Raw genomic sequence first — 12,287 nt, 5'->3', positions numbered from 1 at the left:
CTCCCTCTCTTTCTTTTATTCTTTCTCCCTGTCCTATCCCCCAGTCATGTCTGTCCCGTTTATAGCAACTGAAAATAAAATAAATTCATAATTATAATAAAGGTCAATCAAATGGACCAATATGGCAAGGCCATGATGATCCACTTGGTAAAATAAATCCGCTTGGCATCTTTCTTAGCCTTAAGACAACAATTCTGATGGCTAAAGATCCAAACGGGACACACAAAAAAAAAAAATCTATTTACAGAACAATCAGGTGTGCTGCATCAAATAAGAAGGCACACAAATTATTTGTGCCAGTCCAAAAAATGTAGTTTGTGTTCAGTATAAGACAGAGGAGAACACCAAAGGCCTAAACCCTGCAGTTCTGACAGCAGGAGGTGCATCAGTCCAGTTTTCCATGTGGGAACAGCGTTTACACTGGAATCTGCCTTTGACAGCTTTTTTAGAGCAAATGTGAAATTCAGCAGTCTAACTGACACACAATACAAAACAATAACTACACAACAAACTAGCTATAGCCTCCAAACACGCTAAAGGTCACTAATGTCTCACATATGTAAACTCGCTCTTTCTCTTTCTTTCGCTCGCCCGCTTTCCATTGCGGGTGTCACTCCTAAAAACTTCCCCTTCTCCCTAAACAACCAAATGTCACATGTTGCCATATAATTTTTTTGATTGGCTGACATGGTAAACTCTAACACCAATAGGGAAGGGGTGTCTTTTATTTTTATTTTTTCACTCGCAAAGGGAGAGTGTTTGCTAGCGCTGTCTCTAGAAAACGCAGTTTTTACCGTTTACAGAAAAAAACATTGCGTGTATTTTGTATCATAACTCTGGTTTTATGTGACCCATCGACACAATTCAAAAACTGGTATGTAGTCTGAAGTCCGCACTTTTGACCCAAGTTGAAATCGAGACTCTGAATCGCTGCATCTTGTAGCTGTGTAGTCTTAAAATGGTCATGTGATTTTGATGCTCGGGCGCGTCCAGCGGCCCCAGAGGGTTAATTGAGCGGCAGGAAGCAGCGCTTTCTCTTTTGGTGGGAAAGCTCAGGCGGAAACAGCAGCAGAGTATGAGCACGTCTTCATGGGGACTCGTCTGGCTCTCGGTGGACTTTGGAGATGCAACGGCCCCCCACCTGCTGCCTTACCTGGGGAGAGTGGTCTTCAGCTTCTCACTGTCTTGCAGCTCCACTCCGCCCACCAGCCGCTTCTCTCACCGGTGCTTCCACCTCGCCGTGGCACAGTGGCTCTGACTCCCATCTCGGCTCAATGGAGGCTTCCTGCTGTCACAGCTAAGGGGAAGCGAGGCTCATTTCACCGTCGCTCATACTGTTTGGTGCAGCAATATCCAGTGGTGAATGAAACTGACTTTTTCTTCGTCCTCACCATAACCCAGGGACTGTTAATCCTCCCAAGACTTTAATGGCCGCTGTTCATAATCCACTTAATCCAAAGACTGTGTACTGTAATCATATTTTGGGCTATCCAATCAATATTAATTGAGACCTGAACCCATTAAGGACATTCATGCTGCTAAGTCTGATAACATTTCTCATCCTGTCATTATTTCCACATCAATCTATCAGCCTTTTCCTGCTAGCAGTGTGGCTCAGACCCTTCCTCTCCCTTCACCTGTTCCAGTTACTCGGGTGAGGGTGGCTAAGGCTCAGCCTGTCCCCACACCAGATCCTCGGGCGGCTAGGGCTCAGCACGTCTTCGCACCCATGCCAGTTCCTTGGGTGATGGGGCAGCTTACGTCCAGCCATCACCTGTTCCTGTGCCAGCTCCCAGGATGAGGGCAGCTAAGACCCAGTCCATTCCTGCACCCGTTCTTGTTCCTCGGGTGGGGGTGGCTAGTGTTCAGTTTACTCCTGTACCTATTCCGAAACCCAGGATGAGGGCAGCCAGGACCCAACCCGTCCCTGCACTTGTTCCTATTTCTCGGGTGTGGAAGGCTAGGGTTTGACCAATTCCTCAACCTGACCTCGCCAAAGCTCAGGTGAGCTTGTCCAGCATTTTCCTCATGTTCTGGAGGCTGGGAAGAGTTAGCTCAGCAACCTGCTGGTCCACCACTTAATCCACCTCTACAACCTATACTTTAGTCATTAGCTCAATCACTAACCTTGTTATCATCTCTGTTACCCACTCAGTTACCAGCTTAGGCATAGGCTCTATCACTCCTACCAGCTCAGGCACCTGCTCAATTACCAGCTCAGCCATCTATTCAGTCACCAGCTATTCAGTCACCAGTTCAGGCTTTAGCTCAGTCACCTGGCCTGCAGCCACAGCATCCAGAGCCGGCTGTGAGCTCTTCCTCGTCCCAGGCAGAAGTTTCCACACCTGCTGGCCCTGACTCGTCTCAGCCAGAGGTTTCCCCACCTGCTGGCCCTGCCTCGTCTCAGCCAGAAGTTTCCGCACCTTCTGGCCTTGCGTCGTTTGCAGCTCCACTGCCGGCGGCTCCCACACCACTGCCCTCCTGACCTGTTTCACCTCAGTTGCTGGCCACGCGGTTGCCCAACAGAACTGATTTGGCCCAGCCACTGGCCACACGGTCACCTGCCAGAACTATTTCTTTTGGGACTCTGGACTCAGGACTCTCTAATCATCATCAGTCAGTGTATTTAAGTCTGTCTTGTCATCGTTAATTCTGTGTCTGTGTTTTCTGTTCAGCCAGCCAGCCATTCAGTCACTCAGCTAGTCTGTTTGATGTTTGTGGTGAGGCGTGGTCGGCGGTGCCGTCTGGACGCACCTACAACTGAGCCAGAGGGAGGAGCTGGCCCAGAGAGTGGCCTAGATGGCGGCCCACGGAGGTGTGCCGCCAGCGGGAAGAGCTGCGGGTCCAGACCGAGCGTCACCTGGAGAGAATGGCAAACCTGGCGATACTGCTTCAAGCCTGGTCAGCATCGCCGCCGCCACCCCCGCCGGTGTAACCTGACAGTGGGGAAGCAGTGGAGGAGCCACTTTGGGCCACCTTTAGCATTTGGCATTTTCCCAACAACATAATGTAATACCATAATCTAAATCCAGTCAATAAAACCGAATTTTCTTAAAGCAAACATCAGCAACCCAAAATTAGCAACCCCAGGGTTAAGTCTCCAGCTCCACACTCATGTGAAACTACACTCTTCCCCTCTGGTCTCTCTTCTCCTCTGGTCTCTCTTCTCCTGCTCATGGCAAAGCAAAACATAGCAAAACAAAGCATTCACCCTTCTCTTACCGGCGTGGTGAACTGTTTGTCAACCTTTACTCATCGTAACCTTGGTCCAGTCTTTGTCTGAGTATCATGTCAGTCAAAACTTCAGTCCACTTCGTCAATCCATCACAATTCAGTCACACATACACTCACACACAAGATATTGCTGATAGTGGAGACTCCCGTGCAAATAATCAGATTCTCCACTCTCAGCAACATGAGCTCATTAATTTTGTTTTATTTTGTTTTGTTTTTGTTTTTAGAAAAATAGTTATTTATTATGTTTTAACTGGATTGACTTGCTACAATCCTTTTGGACGGGAACTCAAACGGTGATCGGTTCCCACAGTTAGGCTTTTCCTCAGCCCATTATAATCTGGAAAAGCTCACCTTATATTTGTTCTCCTGAAAATTTTACAGCGCTGTTAATTCAATCTTGCAGGCCTGCTTAGAACAAAAATCAGAAAAAGAGAGTTGATTATTAGCTCACCTAAGCACAAAACATCGTCACCTGACAGGTTTTCTCTAAGTGCACTGTTACAAAAATAATGGGCCCAGTTACAGACATGTCCATGACTAGTAAAACTCCCTCTATTAAAATAAGAAAACAACCCAAACCTAACTGACAGAATTAACCCATCACTAAAATAACAACCCCAAAAATCTTAATCCCAGAAAAGTTTTGCTTGCTAATCTAACAATATGTTGTGGGAATTAGAACTTTGTGGGCCACAAAAGTTTTGCCCTACTCTTGGCTTAAGTAATACTTACATGGTCTGAAATCAGACTTAAAAATCACTCCCTCTGTTCATTTTCCCCACATCATATTTCAGTGGTTGGCCTCAGGTGCTCCAGCGTCCTCACAGTCTGAGGTCAACTGACATAATTTCACCTGCTAAATACACAGAAAATCTTGTTAAAAGCCACACAGTTTTGCACAACCTTAATATTCCCATTACGCACTTTCTAAACACTTTATAACGATCTATCATCACTAAATTCTAGATTTCTATTCCAAATCTGGACTACTGGACAGACCTGACCACTTTATTTACTTATCCTGTATTTTACCATTATATATTTTACCAAGCAATTCTTCTCAGTCACAGCTATGTTTCCTTCAGTGGAAGCCTCAGACACACTGCCAGATAGGAAGCTTCTTTGTCACCACTGATTCAGCTAATTTGCATACTGACTCATCTCAGAAAAAGTTGCCTTGACAAGAGAAATGCATATTTAACCCTTTAAGACCTACCATAGAACCAAGTCCGCCAGAGCTTATATTATATTTTTACATGTTGCAGTGCCATTTTTGGGAGCATGTCAAGTTGATATAAATCAATACAACCATTATAGCCCAAAATTTAATAATATGTCTGCATTAAGTGCATAGTAATTACATACATTGCAAAAAAGTGCAATAAACTACAAAAAAATTGAAAATCGTTTTTGTTTTTTTGACATATATTTCTTGTTAGAGAAATTTACGAGGCTTATCCCTCAAAACTGTAAATACAAAAAAGTTGCACAAAATAGTTTCCCACCACAGGAAATTTATTTTAAGTGTCTTCATAGTTTTATTTTGAAATACACCAATTTTTAGCAGTGCTACCGGGATTTAAAAATAGTTACGCAAAACGGAGCGTGCCCGCTCCGACCGGCTTTAAAGGGTTTAAACATTACCACATTATTGAATTATTTTTACTTTCTACAGTAATCACTTCTTTTGGTCAATCGGCACTATTATAAAAACGAATTTAAGCTTTTAATCACTGGTTTATCCTTTTTTCCTTTTTCACAAAAGTGACTGTATTATCATGGAACTTCCCTGAGTTATTCCTGAACTTCAAGCTTTAAGTGTGTTAAATCTACACCATTTAGCATTTATGTCATGTATTCACATTCATGAATGTAAGCATGTCTCTTTATTGCGTGTATGTATTTGTATTCAGATTAATATTGAGTGTAAACTGATCTTCATTGCATATTTGTTTTATAATCAGATTTAATTCATGCATCTTTGTGCTGAGCTGTGGATTCAAACTGTCTCACTTCTGATTCTCTCCAAAAATAATTTTACATGTGACAATTTGTATATGTGTCTTTTCTATTCATTCATGCAATTGTTAGTTTATTTATTTCTTTATCTCTCTCTCTCTCTCTCTCTTTTTTTTTACCTTTCTGTTGTTATGCTCTGGATATTTCTAAACCTCCATGAGTTCAGTCTCAATCTTCAATCCAATTTCCCATATGCTTTCACTGTATTACGTCTAGGTTCACCTCTCACTGGTCCTCGTCCCTGTTCTCACAGTTTCCTGTGTGACCTCCCAAATCAAACACAGGCCAAAATCAGCTGTTTCTTCTCTCCATTCCTTCTCTCTTGATCTTTTCAGTCTTTTCTTTGAGGTTAACTCCCAGCATGGCAAATATGAAACTCAGTGTCCAGTGCTGTCCAGTGCGTTCACACTCTTGTCACTGTTGAAGTGCATGTTCCATCCACAATAGTATTCATACATGCTGCTTGACCCTTCAGTATTTTACATCAGTTGCACTGTCTTTTTTGCCTGCTGTTAATTCTTCTTCGTCCACGGTGTTGCTCTGTCTGTCTTCTGTCTTCATCAGGAGATTCACACAATGAGATTTCCTGAATTGTTTTTTAAATGCTGTCTCTCACAGTGGCAATGCACCTATAATGTGAATTTCAGACCCCTCCATGATTTCTAAGTGGGAGAACTGACCTACTGCCGCACACTCTGGTTTACTGCTGTACTATGGAGGACGAGGAAACTGCAGCGGGTGGTGAGGGTGGCAGAGCGGACAATTGGCACTTCACTTTACTGCTTAAATTTAATTAAAAAATTTGATTTTATTGTTTTAATTTAATTTTAATTAATATTATTTATTTATGTATTTTTAATTTGTTATTGTATCATATTTTTTGTCATGTCAAGTGTACAGCACTTTTTTTTCAGCTGGGAGTTGTCTGAAAGTGCTATGTAACTTAACTGCTTGCTTGTTTACCACCCACCTGTCATGCCTTGTTAGCCTCTAACTCAGGGATGTGAAAATCATTTTACATTGATAAATGTGTAAAATTACAGAGAAGGTTCTGGTAGCTTAACGCCCAGAGTGTCCTGTATTTTTGACACATAACAGTTTTCTTTATTGATGTCTTTTTAAATCAAAATTTCTATATCAGAGAGATACAAACAGGAACCTATAGAAACCTATCTATTACTTAATTACTTTGGTATAGTATGGATGGCTTCCGGGGAGTAGGAAAAGCTGTAAAACCAAAAAAAAATATTTTAAAAGTCCACAAATGTATACATTTATAGACGACATATTTTCCAACCCTGACCAGTGGGCTGATTGGAATCTTTGCCAGGTTGATTATGGCCACCAAGTCTTACGCTTAACACCCCTGGTCTAACTCATCCATCAGATGGGCTCAGGAAATAGAAACAAATACCTTTGCACAGTGAAGTTTACTTAGTGTGTCATTCAAAAAAATTAATAAATAAAAACTAAAACCCTCCGCAAATCACCGGCTTGCTGCAATGGAGGGATTTGTATGATCCTGTGAACTCAGGGGCTATGCTATTTTATTGCCTACTGGTAGGGTTTCCCAAGGCAACCTAGCCCTGGGTGAGATGCCAGATTAAGACTGATTCAGTTGACCCCTATGATAGGAATCAAGGGATCAGTCTACCCTGCCTGAGCCCCACTCTGGAGCCAGGCCTGGGGGAAGGCGCTTGAATGAGAATATCTGGTGTCTTAGTCTTGAGCACAAAAAAACCTGTTTCTTTTGTTTCGTGTGTGCTACAAAACATTCCACACACACAACATGCTCACGGTGTTACCTAAGCCTACCTGGATACAACAACAGTATATGACCAAATGTATTTGAGGCCCACCCCTTTCTTCATCTTTTTCCCTGATGGGCGTTATAAAAGAATAGTCAACACAGCATGCTATTAAAAGGGAATGGGAAAGTAATAAAATGCCACAACTAGGCTCAGAAAACCAGAAAGCTGTCATGTGTTCATTTTTACAAACCAATTTAGTCCTGGTCATTTTATTGTATTCCTACTTCACTTATACTGTATCCTCTTCTTTGTTTCCCTCCTCGTGTCAGCTGCAGGGAAAATTTCATCTAAATGGAATGAACAAGGTTGGAGATATCATTCTGGGTGGACTGTTTCCAGTCCACTTTTTCTCAAGTGTTCCTCATCCATCTTTTACCTCAGAGCCACAACAGCCTACTTGCCATGGGTAAGTATGACAGGAAAATAGCACAAAAAAACCCCAGAACAACTTAATGCCAATATGTGGGTTAATGCATAAAATGCATACATTTTATGCGTGTATGCATGCATAAAATGCATACTAATGCATACATTTTATGCATTAGTGCATACATAAATAAGTCATGTATATTGAATGGGGAATCTTCTTGATTTTTCAAATAAAATATCTCATAAATTATTATTCAGGTTTCTTAATTTTTTGTACAAGTGATTTTGCAACATTTTTCCTGATATATTTTTTAATTTAAATTTATTTTGTTAGTTTCTATGTACAAGGATTTAGGCAGGCACAAACCATGGCATTTGCTATTGATGAAATCAACAGAAATGCCAATCTGTTACCTAATGTGACTCTGGGATACACTCTTTATGACAACTGTGTTGAACTTGGAATTGGATTCCGTGGAGCATTATCATTAGCCGGCGGTCAAGAGGAGCAGATTATATCAAATGGTACATGTACTGGAAATCTTCCTGTTCTAGGGATTGTGGGTGATTCTTCCTCTACACCTTCTATTGCCATCTCCAGTGTCTTAGGTTTATACCGAGTACCGATAGTAAGTTATCAGTTTAACTATACCATATTATTGTTGTATGACTTTAGATATTTCTCAGTGTTTGTATATACTGACTTAATTGTAAATTTAATGACAAGAACAATGTACAATATACAGTCTTTGTTTTTCACACGTGAGTTATTTTGCCACATTTTCCTTTTTCAGTGACAGTTATTGATTTAATTGTAAATTTAATGACAAGACCAATGTACGCAATACCCAGTTTAAAGGAGGCAGTAAAGACTTTGAATATTTCTAAAATATATTGTCTGTATCTTTCACAGGTGAGTTATTTTGCCACATGTTCTTGTTTGAGTGACCATCGAAAATATCCATCCTTCTTTAGGACGATTCCAAGTGATGCTTTCCAGGTGAAAATCAATCAGCAGAATTATTACAATTGCCAGTAGATGATGAGCAGCTAATCCACTAAATTTTTTCTTATTATCTATGCTCTCATGTTTTCTCATGTTTCTCATGTTGCTTTCACTTAGGTACGTGCTATAATTAAAATTCTAAAACATTTTGGCTGGACTTGGGCAGGTCTGCTTATCAGTGATGATGATTATGGACGCCACGCTGCCAGATCCTTACATTTCGAGCTAAGTTTGTCTGGTGAAGGGTGTCTAGACTACATTGAAGTTTTACCTTGGGACAAAGACACAGATGAACTCAGGAGGATTGTGAATGTGATGAAAAAATCAACAGCTCGTGTGGTCATTGCCTTTGTACATGAGAGTCACATGATAAACCTTATGGAAGAGGTGAAGTTTAAAAGAAAACTTGATTATTTCTTGTTATAAAGATCTGTATCTATACACTGTGTAAAAGATGTATTATGTCTTTAAATGAATGACTACAGAAACGTAAAGAAACAATTTATAACATCTAACAATTTATAGCAAATACCTAAGTTGGATGTTAATGTCACAAAAGTAGGGGATAGTTACATCACTTTTTGCATTTGGTAAAATATAATGCACAGGTAGTAAAGGAGAATGTAACAAGTCTACAGTGGATGGCCAGTGAAGGCTGGACAGCAACAGCTGGTGTGCTCCAAACACCTCAGTTCATGCCATACCTGGGTGGTACACTGGGCATTGCTATTCGTCGAGGGGAAATACCAGGGCTCAGGGAATTCCTATTACAAATACGTCCTGACCTACATCACAACAATAACAATGGAAATAGCATGGTGGGAGTTGAAATGTTACCGTGATGTTGACAAGAATTTCATTATGCCATGTTTTTTTAAATGGAAAAGAAAAAAGAAAAAACAGTTGTCAACAATATATTTCAGGTGAATCAGTTTTGGGAATTTACATTTCAGTGCAGATTTGCACCAGCTCCAGCAGGCTGGCTGGAAGGTGGAGGTGCACTATGCACTGGACAGGAAGATCTAGAAAATGTGAACACTGAGATCTTGGACATTTCCAACCTCCGGCCTGAGTATAATGTGTATAAAGCTGTTTATGCCCTGGCATATTCCCTTGATGACATGCTGCAGTGCAACCCAGGAAGAGGGCCTTTCAGTAGGCAAAGCTGTGCCACTTTGCAATCACTGCAGCCATGGCAGGTGTGATATGAATTTACACACTATGTTAATTAGATATCAATCTATGAGTAAATTATTTGATCTGTAATTACTTTCAGAACAAAATTCACCCTGTATGACTGAAAGCAGGGTGATTAAATTAATTATGAAAAAGCTGAAGTCAGCTAAATGAGTTTTCAATATTTCTGAGTAAAAGAAATGTTTAATATATTTAGATCAGAGCACTTTAACGAGTATGCATGTAATGTATCATTAGAGTTCTTGAAATTGTTAAAGATATTGCATATTAAGGAGCCCTCTTTATTATACAATTTGATTTTATTACGTTTATATGTATAGGTATAATAGGTATAATATTCCATTTCGCTATCAAATAGAGGGTGCCACTGTTTGGATTGTTAAAAATAATTTATTTCTTATGAATCCCTTTTTAACAGCTTCTTTATTACTTGGAAAGGGTAAATTTCTCCACTCCATTTGGGGATCAAGTGTCATTTGACGAAAATGGTGATGTGGTGCCAATTTACGATGTGATGAACTGGTTGTGGCTCCCTGATGGAAGCACTAAAGTTCAGAATGTGGGTGAGGTTAAGAGCTCAGCTTTATACGGGGAAGAACTCATACTTGATGAAGACAAGATTTTCTGGAACTTTATTTCAAAAAAGGTTATGTGTTTTTCTGATTTTTATATTTTCTCAGTTGTACAGTATATTTATATGTAATATTTGATTTCATCCAATAGCCACCTCGATCAGTATGCAGTGAAAGCTGTCTTTCTGGTACCCACATGGTGAGAAAGAAGGGGGAACCCAAATGCTGTTTCGACTGCATCCCTTGTTCTGAGGGAAAAGTCACTAATGAGACCAGTAAGGTGTTTTGTTTTGTTTTCAGCACGATATATTTATTTTCATTCATATTAAAAATAGTATGCATTTCACCATCTTCCGCTTTCTTGATCTTTCTCCTTTTGCCAGACTCGTTGGAGTGCACCAGTTGTCCAGAGGATTTTTGGTCAAACCCCCAGCGTGACCACTGCGTTCCCAAGAAGACAGAGTTTCTGTCCTACCATGAGCCTCTGGGTATTTGTCTGACAGCTACCTCACTGCTGGGCACATGTATATGTGCTGTTGTTCTAGGGATCTTTATCTACCATCACAGAACACCTATAATACGTGCCAATAATTCAGAACTTAGTTTCCAGGTACTGCTGTCACTCAAGTTGTGCTTTCTTTGTTCACTGCTGTTCATTGGACGACCCAGACTGTGGACATGCCAACTCAGGCATGCAGCATTTGGGATCAGCTTTGTGCTGTGTGTCTCATGCATCCTGGTAAAAACCATGGTTGTTCTGGCTGTGTTCAAAGCCTCCAAGCCAGGAGGGGGAGCCAGTCTGAAGTGGTTTGGTGCTATGCAGCAGAGAGGAACAGTTCTGTTTCTTACATCTATTCAGGCAGCCATCTGCACTACCTGGCTTGTTTCTTCCTCTCCAACTCCACATAAAAACACCCAATACCAAAATGATAAGATTGTTTATGAGTGTGCATTTGGGTCCACTGTGGGTTTTGCAGTGTTATTGGGTTATATTGGTATACTGGCTTTCCTCAGTTTTTTAATTGCATTCCTGGTAAGGAATCTCCCTGATAGTTTTAATGAGGCCAAGCTCATCACATTCAGCATGCTGATCTTCTGTGCTGTGTGGGTGGCCTTTGTTCCTGTCTATATCAGCTCACCAGGAAATTATGCAGATGCAGTGGAGGTATTTGCTATCCTGGCCTCAAGTTTTGGACTCTTGATCACACTGTTTGGACCTAAATGTTACATAATCCTGTTGAGACCAGAACTGAACACGAAAAAAGCTATAATGGGTCGTGGCACTTAGTCATAAACATTTTTCCTCACAGGTTAGAAAAGTAGCTTTACAGTATAATAGAAATGGGAAAGGCTTCAGAAGTTTCTGCCAACAAATAGAGATTTGGAAGAGGTGTAATTTAGTGGGTATGTCTGTGAAGGTTCTCAGTCATCCAGGTCGTCGTAGTTTAAGGAGCTTGGAAAGAAAGGTGTCTGGACTTTATTAAGTTGCTTGAAGACGTTTCATCTCTCATCCGAGAAGCCGCTTTTCTTTCCAAGCTCCTTAGTTTCAGTGAGTATTTTTTTATTGTACACACTGAGCATTTTCACTTAAAATCTTCTTAAATCATCTTAAAAGTCTTCATGTTTATCTTGAATACAACTAAACTACTCAGAAAATTAAGAGAACCCTTGAATGAACAAATGAATGTTGATGAATGAAATATTACTAAAGTTGACAGTCTTTACTTATATACATTGTGTAATTTATTAAGAACAAAATGAAGCACTCAGTAAAAACCATAATCATCAATCCTTTAACCCTTTAAGACTGTCAGAGATTTACAGTTAACAAACAGTCAGGTGAATAAACAACAATGAGACACTTGAGATAGTTAACGTGCTGCACGGGTGAACTACTCAGAGAGCAATCACCCCGAACTGCAGTATTCGTTTATTTTTATAGGTTACATCGTCAATATGCAAATATAATCACATTTCCTGTTACGCAGGTCCTGATGCTGTCTGTGTGAAAGCTGTGTGTGTAAGCTGTATGTGTGTGTGTCACAAAGTATGTGTGTTGCAAGTCAATTTCTAAGA

General features: G+C 40.5%; 1 protein-coding gene across 1 annotated transcript; it reads left to right on the top strand.

The window, feature by feature from the left end:
* The first annotated feature begins 7,309 nt into the window (after nucleotides 1-7,309).
* Nucleotides 7,310-11,499, top strand: LOC102206941 (extracellular calcium-sensing receptor-like). Its single transcript, XM_005753609.1, has 9 exons — nucleotides 7,310-7,473; nucleotides 7,771-8,065; nucleotides 8,350-8,436; nucleotides 8,560-8,829; nucleotides 9,051-9,260; nucleotides 9,366-9,641; nucleotides 10,058-10,285; nucleotides 10,363-10,486; nucleotides 10,595-11,499. The coding sequence occupies exons 1-9, from the start codon at nucleotides 7,364-7,366 to the stop codon at nucleotides 11,497-11,499; spliced, it is 2,505 nt and encodes an 834-aa protein (XP_005753666.1). The 5' UTR covers nucleotides 7,310-7,363.
* The last annotated feature ends 788 nt before the right edge of the window (nucleotides 11,500-12,287 follow it).

This window comes from Pundamilia nyererei, unplaced genomic scaffold, assembly GCF_000239375.1.
Source record: "Pundamilia nyererei isolate P.nyererei 1_Seehausen unplaced genomic scaffold, PunNye1.0 scaffold00443, whole genome shotgun sequence".
NCBI lineage: Eukaryota > Metazoa > Chordata > Actinopteri > Cichliformes > Cichlidae > Pundamilia > Pundamilia nyererei.
The sequence above is the reverse complement of the archived record's forward strand: the minus strand, read 5'-3'. Positions and strand labels throughout refer to the sequence as shown.

Coding starts and splice junctions, on each gene's coding strand:
- LOC102206941 (XM_005753609.1), top strand. CDS start 7,364: ATGAACAAGGTTGGAGATATCATTCTGGGTGGACTGTTTCCAGTCCAC. Junction 8,437..8,559: donor TTCCAAGTGATGCTTTCCAG/GTGAAAATCAAT, acceptor GCTTTCACTTAG/GTACGTGCTATAATTAAAAT. Junction 10,286..10,362: donor GGAACTTTATTTCAAAAAAG/GTTATGTGTTTT, acceptor TTCATCCAATAG/CCACCTCGATCAGTATGCAG.